The sequence below is a fragment of the Opisthocomus hoazin genome, chromosome 2, assembly GCF_030867145.1.
Source record: "Opisthocomus hoazin isolate bOpiHoa1 chromosome 2, bOpiHoa1.hap1, whole genome shotgun sequence".
NCBI classification, from domain to species: Eukaryota; Metazoa; Chordata; class Aves; order Opisthocomiformes; family Opisthocomidae; genus Opisthocomus; species Opisthocomus hoazin.
The window spans coordinates 109097497-109120368 of NC_134415.1; the positions used below are offsets into that span (position 1 = coordinate 109097497).

At 42.9% G+C, this 22872-nt stretch overlaps 2 protein-coding genes across 5 annotated transcripts in view; one reads left to right on the forward strand and one right to left on the reverse strand.

The window, feature by feature from the left end:
• Positions 1-3896, forward strand: part of TDRP (testis development related protein) — a 28355-nt gene extending 24459 nt beyond the window's left edge. For both annotated transcript variants that reach the window (XM_075414751.1, XM_075414752.1), the window contains one exon: positions 654-3896. In XM_075414751.1, the coding sequence (XP_075270866.1) occupies positions 654-999 (346 nt within the window). In that variant the 3' untranslated portion in view covers positions 1000-3896. The remainder of the gene's footprint in view (positions 1-653) is intronic.
• Positions 3897-13857: 9961 nt separating this feature from the next.
• FBXO25 (F-box protein 25) overlaps positions 13858-22872 on the reverse strand; it is a 38574-nt gene continuing 29559 nt past the window's right edge. For 2 of the 3 annotated variants that reach the window (XM_075414753.1, XM_075414754.1), the window contains exons 9-11: positions 21894-22037; positions 17852-17878; positions 13858-15110 (exon numbers count right to left, since the gene is read on the reverse strand). In XM_075414753.1, the coding sequence (XP_075270868.1) occupies positions 15021-15110; positions 17852-17878; positions 21894-22037 (261 nt within the window). In that variant the 3' untranslated portion in view covers positions 13858-15020. The remainder of the gene's footprint in view (positions 15111-17851; positions 17879-21893; positions 22038-22872) is intronic. The other variant, XM_075414755.1, reaches the window with a different exon arrangement.

The following is a 22872-nucleotide window of genomic DNA, read 5'->3' on the forward strand; positions in this document are numbered from 1 at the left end:
GAAATAATTCAGATTGAATATTCTTAGTGGGATAAGAAGTGTAATAATATGAGTAACCTTTGAAATGTCTCTGAGAGAGAAGATACAGCGAAGGTTTTTTCTTGGTTTTGGGAGGAGAATTCTGGAAGTTCTTAACCAGAAATACAAACCAGCTGTTTTCAAAATATTGTGCAGATCTTTATGAAAAAAATGCTGGTATCTTTAAAGTTCTGATGCTGTGCACATCAAGTATTTTAGGGTATCAGGTTTAACTGGCAAGGTGGTAACAGGCATAGGAAACCAAGGAACATAGTGAGTGATTGTTAAAGCTGGTGGTAGACAAACCATGTTCATCTTCCTGCTACTGTCCTAGCTCTGAGTTTGTGTTTTGGTTTTTTGGGGCTTGAAGTCCTAAATTGCAAGTTCTTTTCTAGTGGGAAACGGCCACACTTGGTCTGCTCCTGACTGGTCACTGCAGGGTTCTGCGTGGTTCGGCTGACACGTGTACGGGGGTGGTCTCCTGAAGCCAATGGGAACGGATGTGCTCTCATCGGCTGATGACTAACTAGCATTTCTTACTATAAACCACAATAAATTAATTGAATGTTTATTAATAGCTATTCCATGCATTGTTGAACGAAGAAATTAATCGCCTCGTTGTTGTTCTTTTCTAGAACAAACCTAAAGCTAAAGGAAGAGATGAAGTCTGAAAAGAAGCCAGGTTTTTGGGACAGTTTGGTGATAAAGCAGAATGTCCAGTCTAGGAAACCAGATGAAATTGAGGGATGGGAACCACCGCAGATCGCTGCTGCTGACTCTCCAAGCGATGCAGCAGCTGCTTTAAGTGACTATACAGCCTGGTCAGGCTGGGAGGATGAAACCAAAGGCTCCACAAAGTACACAAACCTGGCCAGCTCAGGAAACAGTTCCAGGTGGAGTATCAAATCAGCTGGAAAGCTGGTTAGTATTAGACGTCAAAGCAAAGGTAACCTTACTGACAACTGGGAAGAACTAGAATGATACCGGTAATGTGAAATACTTTCTAGAGAAGAAGAGAAAGGTTCCATGATTTACTCGTATGTTTAAACCAAAATCGAATCTGCTCAATATTGCACCTTTATACAGTACTTTGTTTGATTCAGATTGTTACAGATTTTTGCTCACCTGATAGTAAATTTTCTTATTACATTGTTAAATAGCTATGTTTTCCACACTGAAAAAACGTAGAGAATCTATTTTGTGCCTATATTTCACATTCAGACTCTGCAGTATGTTGGATTGTTGGTTTTACCAAAAAATTGTAATTCCTTAGTGAATGTATACACTGGCTGTAAATTTGACTGCCTTATGTAGGAACTTCCACTAGCTTGAGGTCCTGGGTTTTTTTCTGGTATTTGAGGGCCACTCAAAATTTTAGTTTTGACGCTGCCCCTGCTTAGCTGAGAATACTGATCTGTCGCTTGCAGGGAGAGAGCTTATACTTGGTGGACTGTTTTCCAAATCTTCAGCCTCAGCATATGCTTCAGCTTGTGCACACAAGATGCTCAGCTGTCACGACGTGCTATGCTGCGTATGAAATGGGAAAATACTATTCTAATGTAATTCCTTCCATCACAGGATCTTCACCAAAAGTCAGGTCAAATGGGTCTTCCAGAGGGGTGGGGTTTTTTTAATAGTAAATGTTGTTTGACAAAGCTAAGCTTCTCGGTTTTTAAGATGCATGTTACACCAAAACCAAAACCGACTGAAAATTTGGAAAGCAGCAGTGAGTATAGAGTAGAAGAAGATCTCAAGATTCAGTGTCTGTAGTCCTGAATCTAGGGATAAGTTGCTTCTTACGGAAGGACGAATGTTTTCATTTTTACAATAGCTGATCCTTGTTGTGCAGACAACTTTTTTGTTTCGTACCGCGTTGTTCCTTCCCCCCCTGCCCCCTAAGCAGTGATTGACTTATACTCTGGCATTCATACTCAGGGTAACTGAGTAACTGAGCCATTGCAAGTATGTGCATGCATACAACTTCTGAAGCATTTTTGTTATAGAGCTCTGTCTTATTAGCTACTGATATTTTAATTTTTTGGTAAAAGAAGGTGAAGTGTTAAACTTGAGATTTGAAATGTACATAAGAATACTAAAAGTGCCTCTTTTTAGCATATTGTCTCTCATTAGCAGTGCGGCTGATGTCAGATCCAAAGTTGGTTTCCATTTTGTTTATATGACCTACATAAATACTACTTTAACGTTCATGGAAGAAAATCAAACCAAAAGTTTCATAAGGAATGAACAGTAGGCCTTTTCCCTCCTGATTGTTAAGACTGGTGGAACCGGACTGCAAACGTGGTGACTGCCTAGCAATATGGCCAGTACAGTCGGAAGATCAAGTTAGCGTTTCAGAGAAAATCAGCATTTTTACAAGAAAGCATATACCTTTATATAATGGAGATCTTGTAAGCATATTTTTGCAAGAAGCTTATGCTGGTGAGAAGGGATGCATGCAATTTTCTTCAAGGCTTGTACCTTGTTCCTGTTACTGCCACATGACTCCTTTCTTAGCTCTCTCTTTCTCCTCTCTCTTCCAATTCATGTGTAGTTTTCTGGCTTACAGTTCCTGCATAGCTATTTTTTGGAGATTCCTGTTGAGATGTGCCTGGAGGGAAACTGTAGCAAAATGGGTTTGGTTTTGGATTTTTCCCCGGTATTAATAGGATGTTGAAAGACATTGCTTGTAAGTTGATATGCAAGAACAGCAATGTTTTGTGCTACAAACAGGGATCTCGTAACTGGCAAATGTAGCTGTAAAATTGGCATTATAGATTTTGAAAAATACTAATAGAGGAGAAAGGGTTAGCATTTATATCGCATCATTTAGTCTGAGTAAACTCTGTATTTGCCTTTGGCAAGTACGTGTGCTGAGGTTCATTACGGGAAAGAATTAGTATTCTTGGGTAAAGTATGCTGCATTTTATAGTTTATGGAATACCCTCTAAGGCATGAGCTAGTATTTAGTTTGGTTGTGGGGCTGACCTAAAAGAATGGACAAAGATCTGCCAGCAGCCCTCGGTATTTTGCTCTCAGAGATGGGCTGAGAACTTTTAGTTTCCCTCCTGAAGAAACTGTTTATACTGTGACCAGTAAAGGTTTTGCCTTGCACATTATACTGTCAAGTGCCTGTTTCTCACCTTGGTGATGTGTCTGATGCACAGCTTAACCGCAACATTTTTCAGTTTGTTTTTAAATGTATGATAAAGAATATGCTCTCAAAGCTGAAGCCTATTATAAAACAAAATTGCATCCAAGCGGGAACTGGAGGTATGTAAACTTAGAGTTTAACTCCTGGTGGTGAAAGTTTTGGTGTGCTTTTTAAGTGATGTTTCCTCAGAAATAACTGTTCTAAGGACGAACGCTGTTAAATTTAATATAATTTAATGTTATGCTTTAATAATGTATGTGTCTTTTGAGAGCTCACTGGTGTGAGCTTTTCTTCTCTTATGTTTATAAACTTGTCTGAATTTTCAGAATGAGGTCCTCTTTTCTTTTACCTTCTTTAGATGCTTAACTACATTATACATTCATGGGCTTAAGCTATACACAGCTCCACATGTGGAATAAGTGTAGAGTATGTCCCTTAATATTTGTTTCGAAACTGCATTTCAATCTATGTGAAATGGTTTAGAAGAAGGTAGCATTAAGATTGTATGATAAGATTGCACAAAATAAAATATAGTTTATATTGCTTTCTCGTAGCCAATCTGCATGACTGTTGGCGTGGTTTTAACGGGAATTAAAAGCTTCACGTGGCTGTAACTAGTCACTTAACTCTGAGCAAAGTTCTTTCTGAGTATTTTTATTTATTAGCATCATTTGCAAAAAGAAAAGTAGTATTTTCCATATGAATAAAGATTTAGTTTGAACGGAAATGCATTATTCTTTGATTTTTTTGTTGTTGTTGTCCCATTTAATTTCTGGTGTGAGTTGGTTTCCATCTGTGTGGATGCTACTTGCATCAGTGTTGAATACGGCCAAGGAGGTAACAGCTATGTTTGTCCAAACTCAGTCAATCGGAAGCTGCAGTGTCCTAGATTTAAAGCATCACCCGTTGCTTTCACAGCGGGAAGAATTCATTGGTTTTGACAAACTGCAAATATTTTGTTTTACTGGTATTTATTGGTTTAAACGTGTTGGGGTTTTTTTTAAATTTATTGGCTGTTGTGAAAGCTTGGGCAGAGCAGCGTTCTCTCCCTGAAGATCTTGCTAGCTCCCTGTGAACTGGAGGACCTGGAATGCTTTTGCATCCGTGGGCCCCGTAAGGAGGCGAGCGCTGCACGCCCTGGGCCGTGACAACAGAGGGGTGCAGCCGCTGTCAGCAGCAGGTCGGCGGCCGAAGGAAGCGTCCTGTCACCTTCTCGTTCTTCTGCTCTGCTCTGCTGGCTTTGGTGGTGGCCGGATAGACTTGCAGCCGGCAGCGCGTAGGCGAAATGTTCCCTGTCGGAGCGCGCGAACTCACTGAAACAGACAGTTTTATTCGTACAAGCCACGTTCTGAGGTGGAGGAAACCTGTACCAGGCTGCCTCTGACCAGACCCAGCGCACGCCTGGGCAGGTGGCAGGGAGTGGAGGGACCTGCGTTTCCCGACCCTGGCTGGGCAGGGACCCTGCCACATCTGGAGCACAGCTGTTCCCCCAGCCCAGCTGGATTTGGCCTGGCATCCATCTCCATTTCCAAAACTTTTTGAAATGCTTCTTAATGTATATGAATGTCAAGTGACAGAGCTGTAGGTCCTGTCTCTGTGCAGTCTGCAAAGAACATGAATACGCCTCCTATTTAGCTGTCTCCTGAGTGCCTGTTCTTACAAATTTTTAAATTCTAAACTGTTCTTACTGATTTTTTTTTTTTTTCCTGAGTGCCTGCTAGTTGGTTTCTGATGTGTCTGGGAAATGGAACCCTAAAAGTTTTAGTGACTGGTGGTAGTTTGCCAAGGTGTGTATCATTAGATGTATCATTAGGTGTTCCTCTGTCTCTCAAAAACTGGTTGCAGCGTGGCCGCTGTGTACCCTACGGAACAGGGAATCGGAGAGACAGACAAAGAATCTGGTTTAGAAAGTGAAAGGAGAGAGTTGCATTTATTCTAAGTGCAACCACCATAATAGCAGAAAAAATTGCTTCTTCTATAGTTACAAAGTAGCAAAGAGCGTGAAAACAATCAGAAAATAGGGACATAAATAACAGAATACTATATGAAGTATGTAATAGTAAACAAAGTGTAAGGAAAAGATGGGTTTTCATATGATACTTACCAACTCTGGTTGCTGAATAAAGAAACACCTGCTCTGTTTGGGAAGAAAATTTTCCTATTCTGTGTCAAGGGTTTACTAAAAGATGCAAGAGAGCAACTAAACTCTTTTCAAGTCCATAATAATCTGGTAAAAGCTTGGCTGGCACTAAAATTTTTATGCTTTTGAGACCCAAATAACACTAGTGAAAGCTTAACAACACGCTTTGAACTGTGACTTTGCTATTGGAAAAGAAAAAGCGTTACTCTCTGCCGGGAAAAACGCAGAGCTGTACTGTGTAAGACTCACCTGTCCGCTCTGGAAATAATCATGATATTTTGCTTTCTGTTACTTGCTCTATCCCCTTGTACTGAGAAGAGTAACTGAACAGCTGAGTTTAAGTCATTTTTCAGAGGATTGGCTGGTTTATTTATTTGAAGCTGTACAGTAAAACGGCTCAGATGTGGTACAGACCCATTCCTTCCAGCTGGGAATGTCTTCTGGCCTTGCACCTCTTTCCTTGAAAGCCCCAAATGCCGTTTACTTGAACACTGTGTTTGTCCAGGAGCCTTGGGGTTCTCCACACACTCACACTGCTAAACGCTTCTGGTCTTGGAGAGACAGAGAAGGGACCGTGGTGCTTCTGTTCCTGCTGGAGGAGGGAGGGGAGGCGCCGCTATCCAGAGTCCAAGCACTGTACTTGGTATGTTATCCATTTTTTTTGTTGCTGAAGCTTTCGTATGTGCAAGATAATTAATATTAATTATTCCTTGCTTTGGTTTATTTTTGTACTCATCCCCTGTTGGTGTCTTTTTTTGGTCATGCATGCAAAGACGACCTTTCATGTTACCTAAAGATCTGATCTTTGCTGTTTCTCTGGTGACAGACACCCACCTTTAGGCAGGCTGGCCTTCGCTTTGGTGCCTGTGAACAGTTTATCTTGTGAGCATTTGGACAGAAACTTGGCAACCAACGTCCGACGGGACAAACAAAGGAAAACAAGCCAAGCATCACTTCCCATTAGGAAGTAAACTATTGTTTGATGGGATGGAGCACCAGATTCCCAGAAGTCGCGCTACGGATCCAGTAATGCTGCAGATATAGGGTTAGGTTGAAAATCAGAGACTTAATGAAATACATACTTGCTCCTTTGTGTTTGTCAACTCGCACGTCTCCTGGAGCGCGTTGGGCTGCCTGCGTAGCGTGGCTGTCAAGAGAGCAGGTGCGTGTGAACCAGACCACTGCGGCCAGGGTGGATGGCCTGTTGGCAGCTGAGGCTGTGGTGGAGGATCCGAGCTCCTGCCCCTGTGGTGAGAACTGCCTGCGCTGGGGACAGGGGGAAGGTTTTCACAACAAGTGGAGGAGCAGACGTTCTGGCATCGGGGAATGAAGCACAGCGTAAAGAGAAGTCCAGAACATCTGAGAATGTTCCTAGGGGGGTTAGTATTAGTATTTATTATTAGGCCAGGGGTTTTGTGTTAGAGAATCGGAGCTAACTCATGGCTAGTCCTTTTTCCTGGTGGTTTTTCTCGGGTGTCCCACTCAAGAACGGGATTTTTTTGGCTGTGGTGAGCAATTGGAAAGAATATCATTCCCTGTGCACAGGTACAAAATGTAGGGTTTGGATGCCTTGAAGTCTGGTGTCGCGTAACTCATGGCAAGCACTTCTCCATATCTATTCCATACTATTATGCCTATAAATTAATCGATAAAAAATGTAGAAGGTGAGTGCAGGAAGTAGAACCTTTAAACATAGGCTCAGAAGGCGGCATAGGGTCAGCTTGCAGCAAGGACTTCGGTGGTGGCAGGGTGAAACTAGTGAAGTCTGAGTTGAACTGACCAGCTCCACCCAGTACCCTGCTGCGTCAGCCTCCTCCCCTTCGCTGCTCTCTTACCAGGTTCTCTGAGAACTCAAAGAGCTTCTTCCATCCTTCCCTCTCTTCCCTGAGGTCCCTGGTTTCAGGGTGCTACCCACAGCCTGCTTTCTTCATCTCCAGACATTTTGCTGTCCTTACGTTCCCCTCACACCCACGCATTGATCACATGAACAGGCTTTCCTTTTGTGCTTCTGGTTCCCATTTTCCTCTCGGAGGATGAGCAAGTTTAGGTCACATCCGAGAAAGACACAGGCCGAATTTTCTTTCTCTTGTTTTAATTCTCAGCTCTTAAACTCACTTTGAATTTCTCTTCAGTAAGCGTGGGCTGTTTTCTGATTTATTTTGGTTTTATTTTTATTACTGGCCAAGTGAACTTGCCTAACAATTCATCTCTCGTTAACTCAGCTTTCTGTTGTCACAGCCTTTCATGCTATTGGTGAGGCTTGTTCTCAGTATTTGACTTCTGCTTTTTGGTGTCTCAGATGATTCTGATGATCCTCCATTAGAGTCAGGATATTTTTTTCCCCTCTCAGTGGATGAATTACGTGCTAGAGGCTGGGTTTTTTTTGTAGTTTTTTTGTTTTATTGCCTCTAGGCCTGTGAATCTGGTAATTCATGAAGCATTGTTTGGAACTTGCCCGTTGTAAGAGGAGTGAGGCTGTAGCCCGAGTGCTCCCTGCCTGGCTTCCCCCTCCTGCCCGCGGCCACACCGTTCGGCGCAGCTGGGAGCCGCGCAAAGGGTCCTCGCCGACCCCTGGAACGCGTGCGCGAGCCTCCCTGGCCGAAGCACCTGAGGTTGACCCAGCGTCCCTTCCGGCGGCTGCGACATCCCTGCGGTGGGCTGGAGGCCTGGCACAGCCTCCGTGGGGGCAGAGGCTCGGCAGCTGGGCTGCTCTCCACCTGGCGTGCTGGAGCTGCTGCGTTCGGCGTTGGGTGGCTAGCGAGGCGGGGGGAGCAGCACCACGCTGGCTGGCGACGGTCTCACGGCGCCCAGCAACTGCTTAACCACGGCCGAGCTGCAGCGTGGGAGCGAGGAGGGGTCGCGGCTGGAGGCAGGGGATCGGGCCACACAGCCACCGAGGAGGAGCAGCGGAACCGGAGGCTGGGACCCACCGCCACCGGATTTGGTGACTTCCAGAAAGATGGCCGAAGCGTTGCTGCTACAAATCAGCCAAGCTCTGAAGGGCTGCCGTGGAGTTAAGAAGGGGACTAGAGGTTTACACAGCTTCATAAGTCTCCTGTAGGAAGAAGTCTTGAGAATGACCGCTGTGTCTGAGGGCGTCTCGGGGACCGGAACACGGGGGAGAGGTGCCCCAAGCACGCGGAACTTTGTTCCCTGATCTAAGCGTTGCGTGGGAATGACAACGGACCTTCGCAAATGAATTATTCTCCCATTATTATTTTGTTATGTATGCTATGGGAAAACAGAGCATTCAAATGGGAAGAGCATATAAAAATTAAAGAAGTAAATTTAGAATTAAGCGGCAGCTGTTTGCGTATGCCTTGAAAATCGTTGGGAAGGCTTTTGGCTGAAGGCGCAACGACTAACCGCCCAGAAAGTGCAACAGATACAAAGCCGAACGTGTTTTGTTCGTAACTGTAGAAGAATGTACACAGAAACCTGCGGGAAACGAGCGTTGCCAGCATGTCCGAAGGGCAGTGGGCCAGGTCTGCATGTTGCACAGAGAACAGCCCCTGCGAATCGGAAGAACAGAAACCCAGCTCTGGTGGCACTTCCACCTCTGCCACGTTCTGAATCCACTTCCCTGCCACGTCCTTGGGTACAGACACTGTGAGCTGGGAATGATGTTCCAGTGTCTTTTAAGAGGTCGGACCTGAGCCTCGCAGCTGAAAGCACAGAAAGGGCGCAAAGGAGGAGGCGTAATTAGCTAATACTTCAATATTCCCAACCGTAATTTAAAAACTATATCCAAACAGTGGATATTGTTTGCTTTATTTGATGCTGGTATCTTTGTATTGAATTGGCAACCCTAATTGGATAGGAAGGGTCCAGCCTTACTCTGACGCCCAGCACAGGGAAGGGACAAACCTCCCTTCATCTGCACCGCTTACTGGGAGAACGGGCGGCTGCACTGTGGTCCCCTCTCCTAGCGACACGTGCTGGGGTGCGCACGCGTGGCCGTACGATGCCACGCAGCTCGGCAGCTGCCGCCGCAGCTGGCCTCGGGCTTCGGCCCTTTCCCTTGCTTAGGCGAGCACCCGAACGCCTAGCCCCGTGAGCAGGCACGGACTGAGGGCTAGAGACAATTAATTGTATGGGAGTGGAGCGGGGTCAGCTGAAAAGACGGAGGAGGAATGGTTCCCCAGAAATACTCATTTCTGATTTTGGTTGGATCAGCAACTTGAACTGACTGGCTGACTCGGCAGCTGCATCGATGCCTGCCCTGGCCAGGGGAGAGGAGGGTGAATGGGACACAACGCACTCTCACATGTAGCTTTTGGGACAGGGAGTCTCCAAAAATCAATGTTTTAACTGTGAAGATTTGGGGTGAAATGGGACCTCTCATGGAACTCTCCTCGGCTTTTCAAAGTAAGAGTGCAGGTGACAAGCTCCCAGAAGAAGAGTCATATGCTTGGCTTTGCTGGAGGTAAGTCTCACCCTCTCTGGGGAAAAGTTAAGCACCTGAGGCCACTTCTGAGTGTCCTGGTCCTCTCTAGCCACTGCAGAGGGACTTCTTAGGCACTGCGCTTTCCACCTGTCTTCTGGAGGAAGCGATGAAGTACCTGGTTTGTTAAATTTGGGTTATGGGACTTCTGAGTGTCAGATGCTGAAGTACCTGTGACCGAGCTTGTGAAGTTTGAAGGTTTTTGATTAAATCAACTTCTGGTGCAATCATCTGACTTCAAGCAATGACGCTTAATAAATATGTGCACTCTGTCTCACCTTCTATATGTACATAGACATATATTAGAGGTTAAGAGCAATAGCATAAATGTGAAATTAATAAATTTTTCATCTTACTCATTGCCTCCTTTCCCTACAAGTGTATGAATTACTTTCATGCTTATTGTTGGCTCAGAAATACGCTCAAACACGAGACTGTTTAGCTAATACAGTTCGTTCTTTGCCAGCGACGGAGCTGTAAATATGCTGATTTGCGCACCAGGCAAATCCAGAATGTGGAGCTACTGTTCTCCCGTCCCCCCTCTCCTCTCCTCTCGCCTGCAGTGCTGCTGCCCGCCAGCCGCACAGTGCCACATGTGCTTCCATCCTAGGGGCGATGTCCCTGCTTGAGCTAGGGTTTTTTCCTCACATTTCTGCTGCTTCCTTCTCCAAAAGCGAGTTCTTGCATTTCCCAGAGACGGGGAGCAGGGGGAGGGAAGAGAGCATGGTTCTGCTCCTCGGCTTTTTCCAGGTGAGCACCTCAGTCCTGCCCGACGTCCCAGCAGCGCGGCTCCCTGTGCTCTCTGAACGGCTCCCGGTCTGCTGTCCTTGCAGTCAGAGGGGCTCTGCCCAGAAACAGGAGAGCAGAACTTGTCAGGCGAGAACATAATCCGTGATCTGGAGTCTCTCACAGACAGGTTTTGGAGTTAGTGGCTGGAGGGGGGAGGTGTAAGAAAGAGCCTATTTTTCAAAACTGGCATTTCCAGCTCTGTGTGGCCTGTAGCAGAGGATGCCCGGATTGCCTTGGAATCAGCGCTGTTCTTCAGGAGCCGCATGCAGTAAAACCCACCTCACCCGAGACCGTAAAGGGACCAGGTGGGGGCCACAGTCAGAGCATGGCTTCCCATCACTGCCCAACCTGTACGTACAGAGCCAGGTCTTGGGACAAAAGCTGTGGAGCAAAGGAAACTCGTAGGGATTCGGTGCACATTTTGATGCCTGCGTGGCCCTTCAGGAGAGGGCACCTGCCTGCCTTCGCGTAGCACAGCCAGCATGCAGGAGGCTGAGGAGGGGAGGGTTAAGACATAACCCTGCTTGTGGGTTACACCACTTCAGGTTACATGAGTAAGTGCTGGTGTAAAGGGCAATGAGATTAAGTCAGGTTGTCAGAATATGTTCTTTACTACAGGTGTGGTACTATTAACAGGATCACTAGCTTGAAGCTGATGTGTAGTGATAGGACAAGGGGGAATGGCTCAAAACTAAAAGAGGGCAGATCTAGATTAGATATTAGGAAGAAATTCTTCACCATAAGGGTGGTGAGGCACTGGCACAGGCTGCCCAGAGAAGCTGTGGCTGCCCCCTCCCTGGCAGTGTTCAAGGCCAGGTTGGACGGAGCTCTGAGCGCCCTGGGCTGGTGGAAGGTGTCCCTGCCCATGGTAGGGGGGTTGGACCTAGGTGATCTTTAAGGTCCCTCTCAACCCAAACCATTCTATGATTCTGTGAAATCCTCTCCCCTTTCCATCTCATGAAGAGACTGAAAAAAACAAACACAACACAAACCCTATTCATCAAAACCACTGCCTTGGCTTCTTCTTTAGGTGACACAATTGAAGGCTATCATCTGCTTATACATCCACTGACTTTACACCATGTAGTCGCTTTTAATCAAGCCCCGTTACTTGCCTGGTCTAAGAGATATATTCACTAAATATTTAACCAGCTTATGGAACTACTCCCAGAGCTCAGTTTTTCTGAGTGTTAAGAAACTGCTCAGGACAGTGTGACTCTGCACTCAACATCTTTTAAGATTTTAAAAAAACTGTAATAGCCCCACATTGAAATGCTTCTCAGGGCATATCTCCTCTGTCCTCCTCCACCCCTTTTATTTTTTAAACCTGGAAGAAAGGTTTAAAAAGCCACCTTTACTGGCTTTTGGACCTGGGGGTCCTGGTGGACACCAAGCTGAAGGTAAGCCAAGCAACATGTACTTGCCACAGATACGGTCAAGGGTATGCGGGGCTGCATCAGGAGGAGCGCTGCCAGCAGGTGGAGGGGGGTGATGCTTCCCTTCTGCTGGTGAGGCCTCACCTGGAGCCCTGTGTCCTGTGCTGGGCTCCTCAGTACAAGAGAGACATGGACATGCTGGAGGGAGCCCAGCACAGGGCCGTGGGGACAATGAAGGGATGGGAGCACCTCTCCTGTGAGGAAAGGCTGAGGGAGCTGGGACTGTCCAGCCTCGAGAAGAGAAGGCTCAGGGGATCTCACCAGTGTCTATAAATACCTGAAGGGAAGGCGCAAAGAGGAGGGAGCCAGGCTCTCCTCACTGGGCACCACCAAAAGGACCAGAGGCAATAGGCACAAACTGGAACACAGGAGGTGCTAGCCAAACATCAGGAAACACTTTCTGTTACTGCAAGGGTGGCTGAGCACTGGCACGGGTTGTCCAGAGAGGCTGTGGAATCTCCCTCATTGGAGATACCCAAGAGCCATCTGGAGAAGGTTCTGGAGAAAGCCCTGGACAAGCAGCTCTAGCTAGCCCTGCCTGAGCAGGGAGGTCCCTGCAGAAGTCCCTTCCACCATTACCCGTTGTGTGATTGTAGAATGAAGCCTCTAGAGTAAAGGACTACAAAATGGAGTCCTGCATCCTGTCACCTTAGCTACTGCCACCTCAGACCAGCAGGAGGGCCTCCTTGCCCTTAATGGCCTACACAGAAGAATGTCTCAGCAACTGTCCTTCAGCCTGTCAAAGGCTTTTTGCTACAGAAGAAAGAGCAAGATAGATGGCAAGTGGTAAAACAGAGAGGAAGACTAAGCCTGACTCCTGGCCCCTGACATTTGTAAGAATACTGAAAATCACTTACTACAGATACTGATTTTTTCAAACCTTTTTTTAACTTCTTATAAGACACTTTAAGTCACCTCTCTCCCTCCTCAATTTAGAGGCTGGGGGAGGTCCCCCCTCAGCAGTCTTAATACCATCCCCCTATTCTCACACTATTTGCACCTTCAGTAATGGACAGCTTCCTAGATAACGGCATGTCCCTTAAGAGCCTTGCATTGTCTGCCAGAGGGATGGCTCCTTCTGCTCCTCTGATCAGAGACGTTTCAGTCAGCGTGACAGGCAAAGAGCTCAGGACAGTATTACACCAAATGTATTACACCAAACTTCAGGACCTGTCTTTAAAGCTCTCAAAGAAAGCAGGTAGCATCCATGTAGGTATTGACAGGAAGTTTCATGAAGGGTAACAACGCACCTGCATGAGTGGTTAATGAATGCCAGCCATGGCCAACCACTGTCAAGGTTACCTGGCTCACACAGGGCCACAGAGACAGGAAAACAAGTCTGCAACCATCACATTAGTTAAATAAATGGCGTGCAAATCATTGCTGAAGAAGAGCTGCTGGTGCCTGAACAAATCCAGTAGCTACAGCAGTGCTTGAGCTGAGAAAGTGAGGCTTGCAGCGACATTCTGAACGAACAGGAATAAGGACGGATGTCACTGGCTCCAGACCTGATGATTTCCAGTAAGGTGTCTGCTTTGGCAATGGCAAGACAGAAAAAAAACTACAAAACCTATACTGAAAAATCTGCCCGTCAGCAAATTCAATTGGTAAGGTTGGTGTATCACTGAAACTTAAGTTAAAGTGAATAAAACTATCTCCTAAGGAAATAAATCTTCTCCTCTTCTTGTGCAGCCTATTAACAGTCGGGGCCATTATCCTATTAAAAAAATTGCTAATATAATCAATTACTGAAAAGCAATGTCACTTGGACTGTGTGTATGTTTCTCATTTCATTACCAATTACTACAAAGAACAGGTTATAGAAAGATCTTGTAAAATTCAGTTGGATTCATCTCTGTGCACAAGAGACTTCCAGGAATAATAGATAAAAACATGATTTATTACACTGTACAAAACTAGATTCAGAACAAGTCCAGAATATAGTACATAATTTATTTTTTCTGTACATTACATATTATTTGTTAAATTTAACTGACAAACCCAGAATTTCCCTAATTTTTCTTTTATCTGCCTAAGCCAAGCAATTAATTTTGTCCTACAAGACAGAAGAAAACAGCTTCCTGGGGAATTTATCATCTGATTAACTAGGCAAAAGGTGCTTCAGCTCAGCCTGACTTTCAGCGTTTCCCACAGCTTGTAAAGACTTCTCAGGTTAGAACCTCAGCTGGTAGTATAACGTCCTGCCACTGTACCAGTCCAGAAACAAGCAACTCCATTCTCATTAAATTTCAGTAATGTCTTCTTCTTAGAAGATGAATTAACGCAGTTGCATTTGTAGACATACCAAACAGTGTAAATGAAGGCTGCAACCATCATCACAAAAATCACTTTCCAGTAGCCCCAGACCTGTCTCTCGAGTTATGCAGGATGTGCCAAGATAGGTTATATGTTTAATAAAGTCCTTAAGAAAAATAAATATTTTTACATAATTGTATGTATAAAGATTGGTTGATTTCCTTCATTCATAGGTTCAACAACAGATATAACCACAGCTACAGTTTATTCACAAGCTCACAACGATTGTTACCACCTTGGTAACTGATGTATTAAGAGTCCAGGAAGATATTGGCCTATTCCTTATAAACAGTGCAAATTATACGGAGGCGTTTTGAGAACAGCGGCTTAAAGAAAGACAGATTAACAAAAAAACCCTCCTTTGGTCCCTCTAAGAGCAGTTTAACTCTGCCATAAAATTTTCAAAACTCCCCCACATAACTTTAACCACTTATTAAGGCATCAAAAGAATGGGTTTGAAGTTGAGATTAAAATGGTCTTTCTTGGACTTGAAAAGAAGTCTGCTGCAGATTTCCCGACAAAGAAATTTTCTTAATGTGTCTCCTCCTCATCTCTTGTCTGCACAAAAACAATACCCCAAATAAACCTGTCTGATAATCTCCCCAATATCTTTTTTTAAACTACAGCAAAACATGACATGTAAATATATTGCACAAAAAGCATAAGATATCCTGCCTGATTCTTCACAAAATGGCCACAAACACAGGAGCACAGCTACTGAACATCTCAAAATTGGAAGAGATCAATGAAATGCTGAGGAGATACTGGCATGAGACAGGTGTTTGGATCACTGGCTGTGCAGGGGTGTCCTGTATCCTGCAGAATGAAGGAGGGAAAAAAAAAAAAGTTAAGTTCTCTTTCCACACCTACAATCTCCATCCACCCCCAATTTAAAACAAAAATTGCAGAAATACACATACAGGCACATGCAACTACTTCCACTGTCAACAAACCGATAAGGAACTTGCTCTTTAAGAATTCACCATTTTTTTTCCCCTCTAACTGTTTTAGACTAAGTTGTTAAGAAAATACGCCCTTCCAGTTTGACTGTGGTAGTGCAGAGTAGCTTTAGATTGCAGAAAGAACCTGCAAACCCTCTCCTACCAAACCCAGAACCTGAGTCAGAGCTCTTGAAAAACGCTTCATATTGCTTATCTGTTATTTTTCATAAGTGTAATTTAAAAAAAAACAACAACAAAAAAAAACACCTGCTTTGTTGAAGCTAAATTGTATGTTTAATGCAAATCTGAAATCAACTGCTGCTTCAGGGGGGGAAATGAGCTCCTTGCTGTCAAAGTGAAGGGCAGCAGACACTCCCCCAAGAAAATCTGAACAGCATGTTTGAAGTCCCAGTCATAAAAGTCCTTCTACCTTGCTTGTTTTTATTCCTCCCCCAGCATCTTTTTCTCATCTTTCACTCCTGCCTTTTCACCATCTGAGAGCACTGCCTTAAAACACAACTAACACCCAGGCAAGTTAGGAATACAGAAGGCAGATGGTTTGAAAGACTTTTCCTTATAAATTCAAAGCCTGCAGTGCTTCCATTAACATTACGGAAACTTGAACTCCGCACAACTGTCTGATAATTTAAGATTCAGATTCCTCTTCAAATAAAAAGTTCAGGTTTGCACCTTATTAGAATGCTCTGAAGGAAGGAAATGCTAGAGGTGTAAGGAGACGAAGGTCCCAGACAGCTCAACGGAGAGGTTAAACACCTTGATCAACAGCACTGTAAAGCTCAAACTGCCCTCCCCAGGTTTTAAGGGGTTTCTCTCCCTTTTCCACCAGTGTTGATGAATTCACCATGAGGGGCAAGAAAACTAGAGTAACTACACAGTAAGTAGACAGCAGACCACTGCAGTCTTCATTTCTTTCGTTTCCACAGGAAAATAAGTTACATGCAATTCAGTTAATAGCAGGAAAACCTGTAAGTGAAATTTTTTTTCTCACTTGGAAACTTATGCAAGGGAAGTGCTGTCAAAGACGCACATTCCCTTCCAAAGTCTATGCAACACCAAAGTGCACTAAGTGAAACAGTCTACTACTCGGCTTTTCCAATGAAAATTGTTACTCTAGAGATATTTTATTATCTGTGTTTTTCCATTAAGTCTATGGATGACTACATGAAAATATCATGTGATATCACCTCCTCATCCTTCCACTTTTTTTAATAATTGCTTTAACATCACCCGAGAACCAGTTGTTACATTCATGACACATGGGGGAAAACAAAGAAAAAAAAGAGGACAAATAGATGAGACCTCAGGTAGAACTGCCTGTTTGGGGGAATTGCAGATGAGAACGAACAGAAGACTAGGGCCAGAAGTGTTCAACCTAGCACCTTGATTTTGAGATGACATTTGCAAGCAAGAGATACACCACAGCAGAAAACACTCAGAAGTAGTTGCTAATGAACTATCATCTTCTCTACCCATTGCCTTGTCAATGTCTTGTCATTACTTCTCTAGCTTCCAGGAAAAAACACCATCAGAATTAGGATTCAGGAAAAGAAGCTAAGGTTTATTCCCTTTTAGCGTGTATTTATACTTCTACATATTTTAGACAGAATTTGTAACATGCTATCTGCTTTGCTCCGCATATCATAATAAAAACACTTTTGAAAGCTCTGCTCAGTCAGGAGGCACAGGTCTGATACAGGTATCACTAAAGTCAGTTCTCAGGGTTTTTAGCAACAGAAAAAGCAATTCTACAGTGAAAAAAAGTGGCAAGGATTGAAAAGATGACTTTCCTGTAATTATGAGTATTCCTTCTTCCAAGAAAAAGGTATTTCCCTTAAAATTACGTTTAATAAGTAGTGTTCAAATCATGCTGATTTTCAATGCATCTACTTAAAGCTAAAACAGAATTATTTTAAATTAACGAGAATTCACCAGGAGGAGTGTTTACTAGCAAATGTATTTGTTTTCCTCCTCAAGTTTTATCATAACTGGAAATTAAGAAGCTCCCATAACAACTTTGGAGCTACAGTCCTTTTCTATATAATGTATGCCTCCCCTCACTCTCCCAAGTCATATGCAGCCTGTTTTGGGAATTTCTTTTCAGAGAGACTTTCATAAAAGTATGTGTGACTACAGCATTCCGAGTGGAGTAAAATCAGTTTTAGTACCTTGGTATTAAAGAAAGTTATCTGAGATTCATGTTACTGTTTTCAGATTTAAGTACTGAATGAAATACATCAGGGAGTGCAGAAATGGTTTCTAACTGAGCGCAGAGGAACCCATTTCTTAGCAAATCTTGCTGATATCACTGACATCACACACCCATGTCCATTAGAAGTTGAATTATGGTCCCTAGCTGAAACAGCATTAACAGGGAATCTGGCAATAATGAAAACCAAATCTGATGAAAAACTGAGATGGAAAGTCACCACTACGTTATCTAATAGGGAAACAAGAAGCAAAGTATTCCTGCTGCTAAATTTATGTGGGGAAGCAAAATCGAAACAAAAAGTATCAAACACTTAGAAATGAGCACATTATTCACTTCGACATTACAGATAGTCAGCAACGAAAAGAGATGAGACACACAGGAAATACCTTGAGTAACAAAGCAAGGTGGTAGTCCTTTGAGATCATGAAGGAGGAAGCAGGAAGGAGAGCCATGAAGTAAAACAAGCAGAGGTAAGGTTCATCGAAGCTAAGATGCATGTGCCATTTAGAAAAACAGTCTTTTATTCTTGTGGCAAATCACAAGGAGCTGGACAACCAAAACCACAGTAAGCCCCAAGAGTAAAACCAAGTGTGAACCATATCACTTATGCAAAACAATTACACTACTTCACATAAAGCGCTGGATATTGAAAGAAGAAAAGGCATTTGTACTCCTATGGCCATCTCGGGGATAACTGAAACGTGCTACCGAGTTAGCTGAGAAGATAAAAGAATTGGCCATGACTGCAACGCTGCCTAGTGGAACAGAAGAAATAGTATACATAAAAAGCATTCACAGAGGCAATCAATCAATAATTAGTCTGCCATTACTTTTACGCTACTGAAATTACATATTTTTCTCCTTTTCATCATGGACAAATCAAGTCACTTCTCAGACAGTTATTTGACATGAAGAGTTTCTTACAGTCATTCCCTCCGTTAGCAGGAAGAGTCCAAGATGTTCTGTTATACTGCTGTACCTCCTACAGCGAATTTAGAAGTCTCCTTCTTGTTGTATTGTATGGTCACAGGTTTTAAACAAATAACAGGAATACAAATGCCACTTATTGGAAGTTCTTAAAGACTTCTTCAAAGTAACACTAAGATTATTATAGCATACCGAAAAGTGAGAAGTCACTTCCCTGCTCGAACTGTTTGCTCATTCAATTCAGTAGCCATCAGTCCCTTCTTTTGCAAGGCCTTCTTTAAAAGGACACAGAAATGTAGGACCATAAGAATTTCCTGTGTGTAGCCCTCACGTTGCCAGCAACTACATTATATTATCAATTTCATAAACTGATACAAACTGTTCTCAACCTAGCTAGGCCTGAGCTTTGTGGCTATTTCAGAACCTTGCTGCTTTGGTTCTTGGAAACTCTTAACTCTCAGCATAAGTTTACTCACAAGTAGTTTCCACAACTTATCTGCATCAAGGCTGTCCCTTAGCTTAAATATTTTCCCTAGGCAGTCTTACATTTATTTATCCCTTCTCTGTCTAAGAAGAATTTATAAAGAGCAATCACATTCCTTATTAGCTTTAACACAGCTAAGTTAAATTAACCTCTGCTAGACTTCTTCATGCCCTCATCACTTAAGTACTTTTTCCTCAGCAACTATTCCAATGTTTTGCTTTGTTCTTGAATGAGGGAAGACAAAAAAAGCAATATCAAGAAGTGTTCAGCTCGTTGGCTGAAGTTCTTCTGAATGCTCTCGAAAGCAAAAGCTGTCCAATTTTACAAGTGTACCATTAAAAGAAGAAACCAAGTTTTCACATATTATAAACTATCTGAAGAACCCGGTGCTTCCATTTGTTCCAAGATTCAAACACTTGCTGCTTTTCCTCCGTAAAGTAACTGTGACTTCTCTTTTAAAGCTTGTTTTTGGTGGTGTGGGTTTTTTTGCTATACGCCCGATAGAATTAGACAGAGTAAAAGCTTCAGGTAAGAACAAAAACCTGCACATTATAGACACAATTGTATGTCAACCACTCATATACATATTTAATAATCTGTCTAATCGAGTATGATACTGAAGCCTGAATGAATTGTTAAAGCCTGATAAAAGTTTTGATTAAGACGTATTTTTGCCTAGCACAGAACTTTTCTAGAACTAATAGAGCACCTCCTGTCCCACTGCCCCCCCACTTTGTTTCTCATCTCTCTTCAGAAAGCTTGGGAAAGGATATAGCTATATAGCTATTCCCCGCCCCCCCCCCCCATAACTCAGAGTGACTACCACTGCTCACACTGCCCTATAGACAGAGGGACCATTTCTCAGACCAATGATTGACCTCTTCGTGTCCCTGCCAATAAGGGTGCCAGTTGTGCAGAAATCAATTCATTTAACAACGTATTTCTGTCTGATCAAACATTTTAAGACAGGGACGAGGCTTAGATTCCAAGGCCTAGACTGCAATGCACACGTGCAGAATAACCAGGCTGGGAGGCACCTTGGGAGGTCTCTAGTCCAGCCTTCTGCTCAAACCAGGGTAAGCTATAAGATCAGACCAGCTTGCTCAGAGCTTTATCCAGGCAGGTCTTGAGAACATAAGATGGAAACTGCACAACCTTTTATGGTCTAACTGTTCCCTTGCTTGGCTGCCTTTAGGGCAGGCTCTTGGGTTCCTCTGAAGCAGTCTTCTCCAGCCTCTCCTCACAGGGCAGGTCTTCAAGCCTCCCTGACTATAAACGACCCTCACCTGGACTCCATCTCTTGATCACTTTTCTGTAGTGGGGACCCCCAGCTGGATGCAGTGTCCCCAGTGAGCGCCAAGTGAAAAGGGAGCATCACTTTCCTGAACCTGCTGACTGTGCTCTTGTTAAAGCAGCCAATCCCCAACACCTGCTACAGAATTTTAGTGCAGAAGCATGCAATTCACATATAACCACACCGTCCCTTTAAGCCCTCCCCAAAACTCCAGGATGAGGCAGTCAGCACTGGAATGATGATCTAGTCGGTACTGCTCATCAATCCACACAAAGTACCTTCACAGCTTACAGCCTTATGTTTCACTGAAAATGCAAAGCCACAAAACGAGTGCTATTATTCCACTAGCAGACTGGGGTAGTCAAGGTACCAAGACATCTACTTGCACAGGTTCACTACCTCTTACTGTCACACACAATCTCCAAAGTTAAACATTTAATTCCAAACACATCTAGTCATTCCTAATATTAAGTGCTATGCTTTCAATTATACGAAGATCGGAATGAGAGAAATTTACTGTAGAAAGCATCAACCCTTTACACAAAGCCAAAGAATCCAAACAAACCTGATACCAAAAAGCCCACCTGTATGCATGCTGTGGGCTTACCTTTAAGATTTCCACTTCCAAAAAAAAAAAAAAAATTTACCCTACATACTGAGCAACATGATAAAGACTAATTCCACTGTAATGTCATTCTTGACACAGGCTCTTCAGCAAATGCCTAGGCTTTTCACAGCAGAAGCTAGTTCTCACTACCTGCTTTCCTACTATGAATTTAACAAAACATATTAGTACCTTGAAAGGCTCCTGTGATATAAACGATACTCAGCTTTAAGATAACATCATTCAGTAATATGCTACTTTATGAAAGCTAGCCTATCCTGTCAAACTGCCTAGTTTTTTCTACGGAAAATAAAAAAAAAGCCTTACGCTGACATGCAGCTCCTCTTAAAATTACAGAAAGTCGACACACGAGCAACTCATTTCTGTGAATTAGAATATGAGTATTTTCCAAGATTTCTCAAACATTTTGTGCTCTTTGCTGTCTGCCTAACACTACCCATATCTGGTCTTTGAGCTGCAAAATCAAGAGTCTCACTGATCAGAAGGCTAAGTTATGGTGCAACACAAAGTAAAAGCAGGACTATGCATTCCCACACAAGTTAAACATGAAAATGCCCTACAGAAACTAAAAATCATCCTGTAAGACAGTATACGCTTCATGGTAAACATCAGCATCAACATAAAATACATTCTCAACGAAGGTTCAAACACTCCTCCAAGCTTCGTACGGCACAGAAGCAAGACTAAAAATACAGAGTTTTACATTAATGTAGTAGGAATACTATAGTGATAAGTTCTCATTAGAGACATATTGATTGCCATGCCATCATTAGAAAAGGGATGTCGTAAAATGGCTAACTTCATACAAGTTCTTAACAAGTTTGCAAAAGATCGAAGAAATACAAGACGACAAAGGACTTCTTGCAATTCTAAGCACTGAGGTTATCTGATATCAAGAGATAAAATGCTAGATAAAGAACAATTTTGGAATTTAATACTGATTTTATATAGAAGTTTTATATATGATTTAAAAGTTAGATATTACTTAATCACATTTCACATGAGGAAACGGACAAGATGATCTCAGTATTTTTCCTTTCAGAAGATCAGCAGTAGTTGTTTCAACTTATTTCTGACTATCTATTTCAAAGCTCTTACCTTCCAAAACAGAATACTACAGTGTCGACAGAAATGCAAGGTGTCCCCATACTGTTCCTTTATTGGGTAATATTTCTGAAGCGCAAAGTACATCAGCTTCCAGTCAATGTGACCTTTCTCTGTTAGAATCAAATGCCTACAAAACTGGACATAAAATTAATAATTAAAATCTTCCTTTGTTAAAGAACTAGTCAAATCAGGTACAGAACTGAGATGTGGGGGGGAGGAGGTAGTTACACTGAAGTTTTGTAACTGGAATTCTTTGAAGTCGATAATCTGACATCATACATCTCTAAAAAGCACTGAGAGAGCTAGCCATAAAGAAATGGAAGATAAAACACTAAAAATAGGAGAGTGCATATTTGCCAAGATTAAGTAGGCCATACACAGCTTATCTAACTCCACTGTCTTGAAGTCATTCTAATTATAATCAATAATCATATAACAAAAACAGTATTTAGAGCCATAAGTAATTAATTTTATACTTACAAAAACTACTCTGGAATGAGATTTAAAAAAAAAGTGTGCATTACAAATAGTGGTTTTCTGTTAAGGCAGAAACTACGGCTTTAAATAATGCTTTTTCTTTCATTGTAAAAGTATATACATGATTATTTTTCACATGTACTTATCTTTCTAGAAGGCTAGCAATAATCAGCAATTGATGTACTTCTTGAGGACATAATCTACATGTAAAGATTAGCTGATGCACAATGGCTGTTTCTCCCCAGCTTAATACACAGCCAAGGTTTATTAAGTATGTATTTGTAAAGGGCTTCTTGTTCCACTCAGTGTGGATTAATGCTAATACGTTAAGGGCTCTCTTCATTCAGAAGACGACTCCGAGATGGGGAGAATAGGACTGCCTTTGTGATTTCAGCTACACTTCACTTCGTTTTATAATAGCTTCCCTGTATAGAGTTCTCTTTTTTTCTGAAAGTGCTCTTCAGATATCAAGTATGTTTTTGTGGTTGTTTCA